The 15,636-nt window shown below is 59.8% G+C and overlaps 1 protein-coding gene across 16 annotated transcripts; it reads right to left on the bottom strand.

Annotated features, from left to right (window-relative positions):
• Window positions 1-261: 261 nt before the first annotated feature.
• Window positions 262-15,555, bottom strand: PER1 (period circadian regulator 1). 16 transcript variants are annotated; one of them, XR_015147918.1, is made up of 23 exons: window positions 11,498-15,555; window positions 9,573-9,995; window positions 9,361-9,459; window positions 9,108-9,262; window positions 8,672-8,793; window positions 8,374-8,575; window positions 8,171-8,222; window positions 7,889-8,031; window positions 7,442-7,520; window positions 7,258-7,364; window positions 6,954-7,107; window positions 6,759-6,867; window positions 6,536-6,667; window positions 6,223-6,328; window positions 5,965-6,130; window positions 5,748-5,878; window positions 5,372-5,551; window positions 4,519-4,761; window positions 3,047-3,648; window positions 2,411-2,824; window positions 2,020-2,209; window positions 1,541-1,691; window positions 262-1,132 (listed from the first exon to the last, which is right to left on the bottom strand). XR_015147918.1 is itself a non-coding variant. In XM_086359030.1 (23 exons), exons 2-23 carry the CDS (start codon window positions 9,851-9,853, stop codon window positions 863-865), a joined length of 3,858 nt encoding a protein of 1,285 aa, XP_086215156.1. In that variant the 5' UTR covers window positions 9,854-9,995; window positions 11,498-15,555; the 3' UTR covers window positions 262-862. The 16 variants fall into 16 exon arrangements, 15 of the variants coding, with proteins under 15 accessions (XP_086215156.1, XP_086215164.1, XP_086215157.1 ...); XM_086359030.1 differs by having other exon boundaries at window positions 1,541-1,694; window positions 2,411-2,591; XM_086359038.1 differs by having other exon boundaries at window positions 2,411-2,591.
• Between the last annotated feature and the right edge of the window lie 81 nt (window positions 15,556-15,636).

The raw sequence follows: 15,636 nt of genomic DNA, 5'->3' as shown, positions 1-15,636 counted from the left end.
CTGAGCCAGAACTTGCTCTGCACCAGCTTCCCTTCTCCCACACCGCTTCCCAACTCGACTATGAATGACTGTGGGATTCCGTGTCTTAGCCACCTAGACCTGCCTTCTCATTGGGAAAGGGTGTGGGGAGAAGAGGGATATGGGTCCTCAGGGGAGGGAATAACTCATTCTCACTATTACTGAAGGGGAGGGAAAGAGCCTCCCCTCTCTCCCCCCCAGGAGTGCAACCCAACCCTCAAACTTTATTCCACAAAGACCTGGTATTTTTTTCCTTTTTGTATTAAAAATAACAGACACGATATCAAAAACACAAATGCCATCGGTAGAGGGTACAGCTGAGAACACCTGGGTCCCACCTGAGGGGCAGCACCAGGGACTCCATGGTCCACCAACCTCCCCCACCCTGGAGCAGCTAGGGGTTTGGACCGCAGGGTCCTCCTTGGGCCTCACACCCTCCTCCTGCCCTCATCTGGGGAGGAGGTGGGGGAGAGGGCTGACTCCCCCAATAAATAAATGCAGCCCCAATCCCCAGGGACAGGGACTCCGGCTCAGCTGGGACTTGGAGAGACCACTTCAGCAGCTTGTCAGCAATCTTGTCCAGGAAAAGGAACGACTCCTCACTGGGGATGTGATGGGAGTCTTCTCTGGGCTGGGCCGGGCTGAAGAATGCCACCCTCTGTTCCCAAAGAGGCCAGAGGCAGCCCCTGGGTCCTGGGCTGGTGACGGGGGCCCCACTCCCCTAAAGCAGGAGAAGCTGGGGCAGTTCTCTTATTGGTTGGTCCAGCCACATCTGAGTTCTGAGAGTTGGGGCATGAGAGAAGGAAGCTTCTCATGCACACCTGGAGGTGGCCCAAAATGGAGTCTAGCTGGTGCCATTTTCTGTGGCAGGTAAGGCTGGACTGGGTGAGCTCCCACCTTGCTCCTCCTCTTCCATGGCCAGGTCCTGAGAGCTCGAGACCCTGGCCCCAGCTTGGGCCTGGGCCTCATCGCTGCCCTCACCCTCACCACCACCGCCACCACCCTCGCCTCCGCCCTCCTCCATGGGCTCCAGCCCCAGTCCATCCACTTCCGAGAAGAGAGGGTCATCAGGATGGCCAGGCTCTTGGGTGCTGCTACCGCAGTCCACACAGGCCTTGGAGGAAGAAAGGGTATGGGTGAGTCAGGCAGATTCTCAGTACTGACCTGCCAACCCAGCTCCCCTTGCCCCCAAGCCCCAGAGGACTTTCCAAACTGTATGTCTAGGAAATACTAATTCAGGCGGATGCACATAGGGTCAACAATATTGGAAAATGCATCGCATCCTGTCTCCGGACCCCACTCCGGGACAGCCACAATGTACATTAGTACAGGACTGGCCCAGAAAAGGTCCACAAAATTCACATGGTTTAACACTAAATAACCCAGCAGCAAGCTCAGTGGAATTAACATCCTTCAGAATTAATGATCCAAGGAACAGTGAAGGGATCAGCCCTTAGCCTCTGTCCTTTCAACTTGAGCTCAATTCCTTCTTCACCCTCCTGGCCCAGACTTCTCCTCTCACCATCACATCAAGGGCCCGAGGCAGTTGACCTTTCCGGACCCAGGAGTGCACAGCACCCAGTTCCCTCCGCTGGTCCTCCGAGAACCGAGGCTGCTGCTTCTGCATGGCCCGGAGCCGTTCCCGGTCCTGCTTCAGCACAGAGGCCATGTCCCTGCTCCAGGAAGAGGTTCAGGAAGCAGAGAATGGGAGCTGGGGCCAGGGCCCACGAGGAGGCTGGCACTTTTCTTCTATCGCAGCCCCCCACTCCGTGCCTCATGCTTCTCCCCAGAAACGTGTTCTGAGAGTTCAGGCCTTCCCAAGACCAAGAAAGCTGCTCTCATCCTGACTATTGCTGGGGCTCCAAGGGGCAGGAGACAGAACAGGAATGCCCCAGGGCAGAGCCAGGCCCAGAAAGAAAAACCCAAGTTAGCTAGGGAGTGAGGGGGGCAGCCTCCCCACTCCTCTGAAGGGGAGGCAAGGAGTGCTCCCAGAGTCCTCACCTGGAGGGCACCTGATAAGTCATCATGACACGCTGGTCAGCATTGGCCATGAGCAGCCAGATGGGATCCTGGAGCACATACTTAATGACCTGGTCCCCAGGCTCAGCCCTGGCCTGGGCAGCCCCAGCCTCAGCCTCTGAAGAATCGATGCTGCCAAAGTACTTGCTCGTGTGGCTGCTCTGACTGCTGCCTGTAGAGTGAGAGGCAGGTAGCCAAAAGTCAGGCCAGTGGGTGCTCCACCAGGCCTCACTCAAGGTTGCAGGTCCAGCCCACTGGCCTTAGAAAGCAGGGCGTGGACCCAAGCCACTCAGCCAAGGTGCAGCCTGGCTTCCCAACTCCCCAGACACTGACCTACCCTGGAAAGTATTTGGGGGGGGGGGTGGGCACTCACGCGTGATGCTGGCGGAAGTGCTGCCCCCCTCATGGGAGCCTGAACCAGAGCCCAAGCCGGAGGCCAAGGAGCCTGAGGCAGCAGAGCCCGTGCCTGATCGAGAGTCCTCTTGTAGCAGCAACTCCAGCAGGTCACTGGAGCCCGAGAGAGCATCCTGGTTGGAGGACTCAGTTACCTCTGCCTGGGGGAGGGGAGGCGAGGGGGACAGGGAGGGATTAAGGAATCAACACCTAGGCTTCCCTTCTACTGCTGCCACTGGATGGGGGCACACCCAGCCCAAGTGGTCTCTTCCCACTCCATGACAATGGGCTCAGGCTGAGTGAGAGGAGAACTGGCGAAGAGGAGGGACGTGACGCTGGACCCCTTCCAAGTGGCAGACGCACTCTCAGAAGTTTATGGGGATGTCCTCGCCACCTGTCAGACAGACAGGACTGTCCCCACTTTACAGATGAGGCAGCTGATTTCTGCCTTGTTCAGAAACTCAGCTGGGGTCTCCCACCCCATGACTCCATCCTTTGGGGACAACCAGGAGGGCAGAAAGAAGCGTGAGGGGGAGGACCAGGTGGTGGGTTGGGGGAGAGAGCCATGTGGGGGCCTTAAGAGGATGGGGGCGGGGGGAACCGGGTCAGAGCTCACCAGTCTGGCCTCTGGTTCTGCCGTCTCCTCGCTGGGAGGGGGGTGCCCAGCACTGCTCCCAGAGCCCGCTGCCGCTGCACCCCCCTCACCTCGAGGGGCCTCCTCAAGCTGCAGCAGGTTTAGCTGGAGTGGGGAGCTGCATCTTGAGTTGAAGAGCGGAGAGTCGGGGCGGTGGGGAGGGCTCGGGGGCAGGGACGGAGACGGGGAGCGGGAGGCAGGGGTAGGAGGCCCCTCAGCAGGCATCTGGGGTGCCCCATAGGGGTAGGTGGATGGGGTAGGGAACAGATAGTTAGGGAGCACCAAGGCCACCATGGGGGTCACCAGGGGGGCAGGGAAAGCTGCAGGAGGCACAGACGTGGGAGCAGGAGGGAGAGGCTGAGGGCCACCTCTCGGGGGGAACACGGGGAGCGGGTATGGCTGGACCACAGCTGGGAAGGGAGGAGTGGCTGGTGGCGGGGGCCAGGGGGCAGAGGGTGGCACAGGCGAGGGCTGGGAGATGTATCCGGGGGCTTCGGCCCGAGTTGTCTGGTGGTGACGTGAGCGCTTGGCTTTGGATCGGCAGTGGTGGCGGCGGCCGGGGATGGCAAGGCTGTGGTGGCAGCCTGAAGGGAGAAACGAGGGTTAGCAAGGCCCTCAGCCTGGGGGTTAGGCCCCTGCAGCCCCCACTGCCCTGCCACTCTGACCAGGGAGAAGGTAGGTAAAGGACCTCTGGCTCCCCGGCCCACACATAACAGAGGGGACCCGGGAAGACGGGGAGCCTTCAGGGAAGAATCACAGCGACAGGGGAGGATTTATGGACAAAGGAGCCAGGGAAAGGAGAGGTTACATGAAGGGTTGTGCTGGGGGTGTGCAGAAGACAGAGGCATGCTGGCAGACAGGAGGCGGCAGGGTAGGCCCATGGATGAGTGAGCAGGTGCTCTGACCCCTCTGCCAAACTCCAGCAGGCGCTGCCAGCCTGGGTGATCCTCCTGCCAGTTGGGCCGTGCTCTGCCTAGCTCACAACGGAGCGAAGAGGTGGGCAGGAAAGCCCAGTCCTGAGTCCTACGTCTGCCTTCAGGGAGCCTCCCGCAGGCACCTGGAGGGCAGCAAGCTGCCCCAAAACGCTGATCCTCTGCCCCCTGAAGTTGCCCCAGTCCTCCCAGCCAGTCTACATAGACCTCCCAATCAGCAGAGTCCTGAGTGGGCACACTTCCTGCCCCTACACTGGGCCTGGAGCGGCTTACCTGAAGCAGAGCGCCTCGGCCTGCCTCTGAGTACAGCTCCCCAGGCTGCCCTTCTTGGGCAGCAGCCCAGACCCTCGCCCTAGTGGGGAGGGGCTGGCGAGGGGCCTGTCCCTGGGCAGGGCCCTGGTGGTGGAGGCGGCAACACCCTGGGTCCCTGGAGCAGAAGCCTCTCCCTCAAGAACTCCCTCCCCTGACATTCTGGTCCTCGACCGGGCCGCGGGCAGGCTCAGGGGCATCCCAGGTGGCTACCTCGCTCGCCAGGGGCCGAGGGGGCTGTGGAGGAGCTGTCCAGTCCACGCAGCCTGCTGAAGTCACGGAAGCGGCTGAGGAAGGCCTGCTCCTCCTTCTGTGTGTGCAGGGACAGCACGGCCTTGGTCAGGCCCACTGGGCGGTAGGCGTCTGGGGCTGGGTCAGGGGCTACCGTAGGACTAGGGGCTGGGCTGGGAGCTGGACCGGGAGGCAGGCTGGGCAGGTCCTCCATCATGATGATGTCTGAGGATGAGATGAGGGAACGGTCAGGAGCACCTCACAATTAGCACACCTGCACCAACCCCTCCACGTCCAACAGCTTAGCCAAACGCCCGGCCTCCACCCTGTGGCCAAGCCTAGGCCTCCCCTGAAAATCCTGGCCACCTCCCCCAAAGGACCGGTTCTGGGCAGCTCCATGCAAAGGTGTCTCAGGGTAATAAGAAAGGACACTCGGTCCCCTCCAGGGGCCTTACCCAAGGATGACACCCCCATGACCCTCTTCGGAAGGGAAGCCCACCCCGACTCTTTCCTCACGCATTTTCCAGGTCAATGCCCAAAGACCCTTCAAGGGTTTTACAACAGCGTTGCCTTCAGCCCCTCTGTGGGGAGCACCTTAGGTTGAACCCTGCACCCCAAACTTTGTGTGTGAATTGACAGTAAGAACACAGGAAGCAAAGTGGGGGACAGACAAGGTGGCGAAGGCTGGCGGGCGAGCACAGAGTGAGAAACGCTAAGATGGAGGCTCCTTCTCTCCATTTGGGGCCAGAGGGCAGGAAAAGGCAAGGAAGGAGGGAGCTCTGGCTGAGGGACCAGATGGAGCCCTGGTTCTGCGCCCCATCAGCCACACCCATACCCGACTCCGGGGGCTTCTTGTCTCCCACATGGACGATGGTGGAGCTGAAGCTACACTGACTGGTGATGGACACCACGCTCTCCGCCTTATTGGCCAGGGCGAGCGGGCTCAGGGCTCCTCCTCCCACCACCGGCTCCTTCAGAGGGGTGGCCCCCTCCCCAGGCAGCACTGCTGATGGATCTGTGCAGAGAGATGGTGCCAGTTACCACCCTGCCCCCCGGGTGGCTGGGAAAGGAAACCCCGGTGCAGAGGAGATGGATGGCACAGGGGAGGCTGGCAGGGGGACAGGACAGAGTGAGGTGGGGGCCCCAAAGACATGTAGAGGCACAGGGCCAGAGGACAGGGCTGCAGGAGCAGGGCAGGCCCGAGTCTTCACCTTTCTTGGCGCCCACAGAGACTGGGCCTGCCCGCTGCTTGTCGTCGTCGGAGGCCGAAGAGGCAGTGCAGGAAGAGGAGGACGCACATTTGCGCTTTGCGGTGCTGGGGAGGTTGCAGCTCTCCAGGTACCTGAGGAGGCACCAGAGGACATGAGGGCAGGTCTGGGTGGGGCAGGGCCGCGGCCCCAGGCAGAGAAGGTGCCCAGATGGCCTGACCTGAGGATGCTGTCCAGGCAGTTGATCTGCTGGTAGGAGCAACTGGAGGCTTCTTTCCGCTCAGCGTCCTCAGCGGCCAAGGCCACTGGGGCCTGGATTGGAGCCGGGGCCACCTCCAGGTCTGGGGATTGGCAGGGAAGGGTCTTGGCCTTGAATGTGCCAGTAGCTGGATCAAGAAGAGAGAAACTCTTCTGGGTTGGGCTGAAGGTCCAGGGACCCCCCAGGCCTCACTCCCCACCCACACCCTCGCCAACTCACCAGGGACACGGGGCCGGGGCAGAGGCCGGGCCCGGGACTCAATAAAAAGCTGCTGCCCCTGATGCTTCACCAGGTGCACATCCTTACAGATCTGCTGGAAGGTCACCTGTGGAACAGGGTGGGGAGTGGGCAGCACTGGGGGGCCTGGCCAGCCTCGGGAGCCCAGAGCGTAGTACAAGAGAAAGGCCCCAGTGGGAAGATTATGACGCGAGCAGAACAAGAAAGGAAAGGAGGTGGACGACGCTCCCCTGGGCTTGGCAGGGCTGACTCTTGAGGACAAGGGGACAGGACAGAGGACTCAAGGGCCACTCACCGGGGCAGGAGGCCCAGGTCCCTCGGCATCACCCCCATTGCTGTCACTGGAGGAGCCAGGGCTGAGGAGAGGGCCAGAGGAAGGCACAGGGCCTACTCCACAGAGGCCCGTGGGGCTGGGGCTGTGCACAGGCTGAGGCAGGGAGAGTGACTATGGGTTAGGTGGTCTGAGGCCCACTCTGCCCCCTTCCTTATCTCCCAAGCCCCCTCCCATCAACCCTTACCTGTAACAGCAGCCGGTGGATCTGCTCTGAGAGCTCTTGGATGTCAGAGTCCAGGGACAGAGCAGGGCTGGGGACCGGGGGAGTGAATACATCTTCATTCAGGGGCGCCCTGTGGGGTGCGGGAGGGGAGTTGAGCCCTGGCCCCTCCACGCTGGCCCGCCTTCCAGGGCATGATCCACTTACGTGCCCACTTACGTGCGTACTTTGTGGCGGCCCAACACAAAGGCCACCTTGCGGCTCCAGGGGTGCACGAAACCAGCCCAGCTGGTGTCCATGGTGACGTACTCCCCATTACGGGCACAGAAGCGAATAGGGGAGTGGTCAAAGGGCTGGCCGGCCAGCTGCAGGACTGAAGGCCATGGGAAACAAGGTGCAGGTCAGTGGGAGGGAGGGCTGAGTGAGGTGGAATCCCCCCAACCCCGAGAGACACAATCACAGGAGCAGCCCCAAGGAAGCCCTGGAGACAGCTGGAAGTGCGATCAGGAAGAGAGAAACTCACTCTTCTTGTGAATGGCCAGCATGAGGGGTCGGTCCTCCGGATGCAGGAAGAGGAGCACTGGGGCCCCCAGGAGGTCCTGGGGGAGGTAGCCTAGCAGTGGGGCAGCCCTGAGAGGAGAGGGGGCATCAGAGGGGCCAGAGCCTCGGCCCTGGCCACCTCCTTTCCCCCCAGATCCTGACCTCACCTCTCATCCACATCCTGGAAGAGGCAGCTGGGCGTGTGTCGTGTGGTGAAGATCCTCTTGTCAGGCGGGATCCGGGGAGCTGAGGCACAGGGGGCGAGGCCATTGGATCTCAGGCAGAATGCTCCCGCTCCCGGGCCCTCCATGTGCTGCCTCAGGCCTAGGCTGGCAGGCAGATGGTTCCCTCCACAGCTCTCCCCCGAGCCACCTGGCCTCCAGAGACGGTCTGGACTATCTCTGTGCCCCACGCCAATAACGAAACTGAAAACCAAGGCACTTTTCTTTGCCTTCTCCTAGCTTGGAGCTCTTACCCAGCTCGACCTCTAAAGGGGTGTTCAAACCCTCATTCTGTTTCAAAGTTGTCTCCCAGACTCCTGTTCTGCTTCACCCCCAGCCTAGAGGAGGCACCCTTCCTCCTACCCCAACCAGGTCAGGCCTGGAGCTGCCCACCTTCATAACCAGAGTGAATGCGCTCTGCGATGAGCAGGCAGCATGGCTGGGCAGGGGCCCCGTCGGAGACCCGGATCTTGGTCACATATGGGGTTAGGCGGAATGGCTGGTACCGAGGCCCCGGATCCCGGTCAGGACCCCCTCTAGCAAGGAAGAGAAAGGGGCATTAGAGATGATCAGTGAAGAGCCACCCACCCTCCAGCTTAAGGTCATGGCTGACCTAGCAAAGAAGGGTGGGGGGATGGGAGGTGGAAGGGGTCTGCTCCCACGTCCCCCACCAACCTGATACGACAGAAGACAGACTTCTCCTGGGTGAAGTCCTTGAGGCCTGAACCTGAGACAGACCAGGAGGGCAGTGAGTACGGCTCCACATCCCCTCCCTGGGCTGAGAAAATCCCAGCGAGGAAAAGCCTGGGTCCCCTGGCCCCTCACAGCAGTTGCTTCCGACGACTGCTCATCTTCCCCTGAGCACTTAGGGACCTCACCTGCAGAGGTCCCTGGGCCCCAGGTGGGCAGGCGGGATGGGGTGGTGGAACCGTAGAAGACACCCACGTCCTGGGGAGCCAAAAGCTCAGAGAAGCGGGCACCCCGGAACACGTCCCGCTTGCAGCGCAGCAGGACACCCGCCTGCTCGGAAATGTAGACGATGCGGCCTGTCAGGAAGGAGACAGCCACGGAGAAGGTGTCCTAGGCGAGAGAGTAAGGATGAGCACAGGTTCGAGAGCTGTGGGAACGGGGCTGGAGGCATGTCGGGTGTGGGGTGGCGGGGGGGTGCGCACTGACCTGGTTGCGGAGTGTGTACTCAGATGTGACGTGCTCCAGCTCCTCCAGAGTATAGGTGGACATGTCCATGGCACACGGTTCGCCCTCCTCCAGGCTCCATTGCTGGTAGAACTCCTGGTTGGCTGCAGGGGTGGGTAGTGGTTTAGTCACTCAGTCATGTCCGACTCTTTGCAACCCCATGGACTGCAGCCCACCAGGCTCCTCTGTCCATGGGACTTCCCAGGCAAGAATACTGGAGTGGGTTGCCATTCCCTACTCCAGGGGATCCTCCCAACCCAGGGATGGAACCCAGGTGTCCTGCATTGCAAGCAGATACTTTAACGATTAAGCTAGAAGGGAATCCCTATGGGGTGCGGGCAGCAGCGCATTTACCGAGGAGACAGCTCCCCACGGTCACCCAGAACCTGACCATTATCCTCCCAGGAGCAGCACTCACCTTGCACCTGCTTGACGCAGGCCAGCGCGTACTGCAGTGTGGCCAGAGTCCCGGAGCGGCCCTTGCCCCTGCGCTCCGGGGGCAGCCGAAGCTTGAGCTCTCGCAGTGCCGTCATGAGTTCTTTCTGAGTCCTTGCCCGAGCTGACTGTTCACTGCTGCAGGGCCCACAAGGAGGGAGGGGGTTACAGGCATTAGCCCCAGAGCCTGGCCTTCAGTCCCCTTGCCCCCGTCCTCCCCGTCTCCCCCCACAAACCTGCAGCCACTGGTAGAAGGGTTGTCTGGCTCAGAGCTGGCACTCAGGAGGCTATAGGCAATAGAACTGCTGGGTGGGGATGGGCTCTGAGAGTTCGTGCTGCAGGAGAAGCAACAGGCACACGATGAGCAGGCCAGCAGCTGGGGCCTGTCTCCCTGCTCAGATGGCTCCAGAGACCACTCCCAGAACCTGCTACACCCATCCAGACACACCTCTTGCTGCTCTCAGTGGTCTCCAGCAGGGCTGAGTCCTTGCCATTGCCGGAGGAGGAGCTGTGCGAACTCCGCTGAGATGCACCCCTGGACTCGGGTCCATTGGACTCATTGCCGCTAGAGCCATTGCTGTTGGCATCCGTGTCATCAGCCAAGCTGGGGCCAGGACAAGGTCGGTGCTCTGGAGGCCCAGGGGATGGACCCCCTCCAGGACAAAAGGGTTCCCCTGGCCTGGGGTCCCCTCCCCCTTCAGCCCCTTCTAGGGGGCCGCTCCTGCTCATGTCTGGGCCATGGGGAGGGCAGGAGAACGGGGAAGGTGGAGAGGCCACCACAGACGCTCAAGGGGCCCAGAAGGCCTGGCTAGAGGAGGGAGGTGGGAGACCCAAGCCTCAGAGGCCTCAAAAGTTTGACCACAGTCAGCACCTGAAGAGACCAAGGAGAAAAACCTGGGTTGTAACTTCACAACACCTGTCGGCTTCACTCGGACCCTCCCTTGCAGGCTCCCATAATCCTGGGACCCAGGCTTCCAACAGGCAGCCTGGGCAAGTTCTGTTCCTGTCCCCTTAGCCGGGGCTGCAGGTGGGTTTTCCCCCAACATCCCCTGTCAGTATGGCCTGGGTTAGATAGAACCTGAGCGGTCGACTAGGACTACAGCTGTGAGCCACAGCCTGGATACCTCCCATCCCCAAATTCCCATCAGTGCCCCCCCCTCGGCCTGGGACATCAAGACCTCAGAGCAGGGGTTGAGCCTGCCGCCTCCTATATTTAGGCCTCCGGGCTAATTTTACCCGGGGGCGGCGCCACCTCCGCCGCACATGCGCGCGGACGTGCGCGGCCCCACCACGCGCTTCCGCCGCCGTCGCGGTCGCCAGGGAAACCGACGTCAGCGGCTGAGCTCAGCGGTTGCTGGAGGGCCCACAAGAGGGCGGCAGGGGCGACCCCTCCCCCCTTTCTCGGCGGAAACAGGGGGAATGCCACCCTCCCATACTGGCAGATGCAACCAGGGGTCGCCCACCTCTAATACATCCCAGGTTCCCGGAGGCCTTGGTGGCTATAGGAAGAGGGGCGGCCATCGGAGTTTCAGAGGCTGGCCTTGCTCCCCAGGGCAAAATATAATCACCGCCGCCCTCGGCGTAAAAGCCTCGGCCGGGCACTCGCCAGGATCCCAGTTATGCTGGTCAAGATAACACAGCCTTCCCTTCTCCGGCCCCTGCACCCTCTCCCGACCCACAGGACCGAAGCCGGCACCTGCCATTGTCAGGAACCCAAGAATCCTCTCTCCTCACTCCCCTACTTTTCTGTACACTCAACCACCCCACCCCCCTCAACATACACACCCATCCGAGGCAGACATACTCAGCTCTGACCAAGGGACACACAATAGCCAGCAGGTAGTTAGTTCTTCCCTTCTCCAACCACACCCCCAACCCCAGAGCATTTTCTGAGCTGCAGGAGAAAAGGGAAGGCTGTGGCCAACAGCAGGAACTAGCACCGGGAACGGGATGTTCCAGCTTGAACCGGGCTGACATCACGGCCGGCGCGAGGCCAGGGATTGGAGGAGGGAGCGCAGGGAGAGCGTAAAGCCCGAAGAGGTCCCGGTGCTGGGGTAAAACCGGGGACCCCCGAGTGACAAAGGCAGTAGGGGAATGCCTGGGGAGGGGAGGGTGTGAGGCCGGGATGGCTGGGAGCCGGGAGAAAGCTTGAAGTAAGGTAGGCAAGCAGTAGTGCGGACGCTCAGTACACGGTTCGAGGAATACCTATGTCCCCGGGGACAGAGAGGGGGTGGACAACCGCAAGCAAGGCGGATTACTGGTGTGCCGTCTGAGCGCCCGGGCCAAATGCGGTCCATCAGGCTGCAAGTGGCGGCAATCCGCCAGTCTTCAAGGCCGAAGACTGGCCACTCTGGTGGCCGCGGAGATGCTTACCTGGCTGCGCGAGCGCCCTCCGGCCGCCTGCCTGCCGCCGTTGCAACCCGCAGCGGAGTGGAAGCTCAGCGGGGCCAGGAGGCGGGTTGCATAACGCCAGGCACTGCCCCTCATTGGCCTCCTGCCGGTGGAGCCGCAGGCCCCGCCCCCAATTGGCTGGGGATCTCTTCCCGGCGCCTGATTGGCTACTGGCCCCCACTGAGGTCAGGGCTGTGTCACACACACGGGCGCACGTGGATCTGGGTGCTGGCACTGGACTGAAGGGCCCCAGACACCACAACCCAGCCAATGGGCGCAGTACGCCTTGCACAGTAAATAATGGAAGGGAGGGGAGGGGAGGTAAGCTGCCCCTATTCGGGGAAAATACTTGGGCCACAATAGGTATTTAAGAGGGGTCTACTCCCTGAACTGACCTGTCCTGCACAACAGGACACCCTGGCCTCGCCAGAGGGTGGGCAGAAAGAATGCAGACCTTAGGAGGTGGGCCAAGCTGGATGAGATGACTGGTCCTTGGGAGGAGAGGGACAGACAGAAACCCAGCTTGGCTGTTCCTAGATTCCCCTCCCCAGCCTTGTCGTCATCATAAAGCCATATCCAATCCCTTCCTCTGACACTTCAAATCCTGTGGACAGCTAGGAGGAGGGCAATTTGAGGAGGGAGTGGAGTGGGATGATGGATGCCAAACAATGGAAGCGGCAGATAGAACCCAACAGAGGCTGTGAAGGGAAACAATGGCAGGTGCTTCCATGCCACTCTGAGCAACCTACGTGGTGACTAGTGCTTTTCTCCTGAGGATGCAGCCACCCACAGTTAGGGCTGGCCCCTAAGTGAGGGCCAGGAAGCCAGGGCTACAGGGCAACAAAGGGGGTGGCTGAGAGAAGAGACCTTATACACAGAAAATGTGGGGTGGCAAGGCCTTCAAGTCCCCACCACTAGGAGAAGACAAAGCCAAGCACCTCATCATCTATCTCCTTAACTGTATTTCCCAGCCCCTAGAAGAGAACCTAATACACAGTAGGGTGATAATAAACATGGTGACTTTGTTGTAAATATAGCTAGGGGAGGAGGAGGGACGTCAGCAATAGAGAAGGGGCTGGAAATTATAATTTATTTTTAAGAGGCAAGGAGCAGAACCCTGAATCCTAATTTGGGGGAATAAAGTGCCAGTTTGAGCCGCAAAGAGCTGCAGTTACACAGACCCCCTCCAATCAAGACTGAGCTGAAGTTCCTGTAGGGCTCCCTAGAAACGTGGGTGGCAAGTGAAGAGGTTGATGCTGACGTAATCAGCTGTGGGTGCACACCCCTCATTGTCACGTGGCCTAAGCTGTCCTTAACAGTGGTGTTCCCCATGGGGGGGGGGGGGGGCGGCGGTGGCAGAGCAAGGGTCTGTGGAAAAGCTAGACGCAGGAAGGTTACAGAATAACCCAGAAAAAAACAAAGCAAGAAGTCACAGGAAATAGAGAATTCCGGAACGTGAATTCTCAGTATTCTCTCCTTGAAAATGGCCCCCCAACTCATATACTGTGGTCCAGTCCCTTGTCTCCTTTTCAGACACCTCTCTCGAAACCGCTTTTCCTCTTCTCCGGCACTCCTCAGGGCTCTAGAGTGATCTGCCCCGACACAGGCGGTCCTTGCTGTCCACCTCCACCTCCATATTTTTCTTTTTCGTAGACAAAAAGGTCGCGCTCCAGCAGCCCCCACCTGCTCTCAAGGCCCTAACCAGAATCCTGCCTCACGGTCCCCACAGTAACCAGGCCCCGCTGCCGTCAATGGAGGAGAGGGGGCGGGAGGCGGCGGTGACGTCAAGGCGGAGGAAGGGGGCGGGGCGGGGCAGCCGGGGAATGTGGGGCAGGGAGGCTGGAGAGGCAGTGGTTTGGGAGACGGCCAGCCCGAGAGGGCGGCGGCCAGTGCACTTGGGAACATCGTGTACTTTGGGCAAGTATCCCAGGACATGCACCCGCCTGGGCGCCTCCCCCAGCCCAACGACAGCCGTCCTGTCCCCAAGCCAGGGATTCCTGGAGAGAGGATTAGGAGGAAGGGGTCCCCCCTCCCTCGCCCCCATGCTTGGCTCTCCGCTCGAGGCTCGCATCCGCCCTCCCCCTGGCTTGCTCCTACAGCTCCTGGCATTGGCTTTCCCCCTCTCCCAGACTGTACACATCTGCTGGCCCGGTCCCAAAGCCAGGGCGGGGAAGTTGGAGGCCCAGGTTCTGCAAGAGACCTTTGCTCTTCCCTGAGGCCCCCTTCGGAGCTTGAATCTCTTGTTACTATGGCAGCAGAAAGAGGGAGGAGGGATAGGGAGAAGAATGGGTCTAGGATGAGGAAATCGAACGGGTAAAGAGCAAGTAGCCCAGGCTGGAGCCTGGATCTTGGGAGAGGAATAAAAGGGAGGAATAAGCAAGCCTGGCACCTCAAGACCAGAAGAACCAGGAAGAGGGAAATGGGGAGGACGTCACCACAACTTGCAAAAAACAAACAAACAAAAAAACACCTTAAGAATGTGAGAATAGTTCCCAACCACAGCATTCACATAAATCTTACACTCTGTCACAGTTATTTTGTCACTCCATAGCCATTTTTTTAACCTAAAAAAAAAAATTAAGACACGACCCAGACATTGCACTGAGCACTTTCCATACGTTATCTTCTTTAATCTTCAGAACAATCCTGTGAGATGGGCATCACTATCCCCATTCCACAAGGACCAACTAAGCCTCAGAAATTACTAAACTTGCCTAAATTGCTTCATAATATGTTCTCAGGCTCTTAATAAATGGATTTAAATCTGAGCTGTGATAATGGTTTGTAATTCTGGCCTCTTACCCTTCAGGAACCTATTGAGGTGTTACCAGCTCTGGGAACCTGGACCTCTCAAATACCCAGCCAATTCTAAGTTTGGTGCCTGAAACACAGACTCCATCCACTCTCTCTTCTCCCTTAGGACATTCAGTTGGCACTCTCCACACACTTCAAATCATCACAGTCCCAGTTTTCACATGCTCACAAAGTCCTTGAGAACACCCTAGCAGCCACCGGCCCCCCTGATTTCGTAGGAACCCCACTTCCTCAGTCTTCCACCTTACAGCAGGTCACTTAACCACAGGCCTGGCTGCTTGTACAGACAGATACACCCTGTAGATGCCTCCTCACTCCAAGAACTCAGGAAGACATTATGTACAGCCAATCTGCACAAGCCCATTCTCCCTCTCAGGATCTGACAGTTGCTACCTCACGTTTACTCCCAAGAATGGCTCTGAAGCCCAACCCCTTCCTTTTACACGAAAGAAAGACACCTAGAGTCGAGATTTGATTAGCTCAGGGTCACACACATCACCCCACCTGCAGCAACCGTTTGGTACCCTCCCACCTGCCCTACCAGGGCCTCTCTCCAGCCTCAGAACCCCTGCCTATTTCAAGTGCTTAAGGTGCCTACCCAAACAGCAGTCACGCCCTGGAACGCCCCCCACCGGCTCTCAGGGGTCCTGTACCATAACTCCCTGGGAGCAGGGTTCTCAGCTCCCTCAGTTCGCCAACTTCCAAGACCCTCCCTGAGGCAATCAGGGGTCCAGGGACCTTAGGGCGTTGAGGGATGTGATGTAAGGGACTCCCGCTCCCATCTCTCTAGAGTTGAGTTCGCAGTCCCTATTCCCCCACAACCATCAGAGCTCACACCGCGGTGATCACGCCATTTGGAAGATCCCCGGAGAATCTCACGGACAGAGGAGCCTAGTGGGCTGTAGTCCAGTGGGTCGCAGAGTCGGACCCTACTGAAGTTACTTAGCACGCACGTTTCACTACACTGCACTAACACCCCTCCTTACAGAACACATCACCGTGGAAAAATCCATACCGACGGCCGCTCCTCACCCGCCACGCCGGAGCACTCACCGCTCGGCGCGCACACCATCCAATTTCTTCCCAACTAGGATCAAGGGTACTTCACTTCTCCAGGCCCACCCGCCGACCAGGACGCCACGCCCCTGGAGCTTATTGGCCTAAGAGCGCCGACCCATGCCCCGCGCCGCGTGCGGCCACCCAGGCTCCGCACTGCCACCATTGGTGCCGCCCGCCTCCGTCATCTTCTCATTGGTCAGTTTGCCAACCAGCAGTGACAGATCCACGTGCGGGAGGGGCCGCCCTAG

The sequence above is a fragment of the Bos grunniens genome, chromosome 19 (genome assembly GCF_055505025.1).
Source record: "Bos grunniens cultivar Pamir isolate PY7600 chromosome 19, Bosgru_T2T1.0, whole genome shotgun sequence".
NCBI classification, from domain to species: domain Eukaryota; kingdom Metazoa; phylum Chordata; class Mammalia; order Artiodactyla; family Bovidae; genus Bos; species Bos grunniens.
This window is presented reverse-complemented; position numbering and strand designations above follow the sequence as displayed.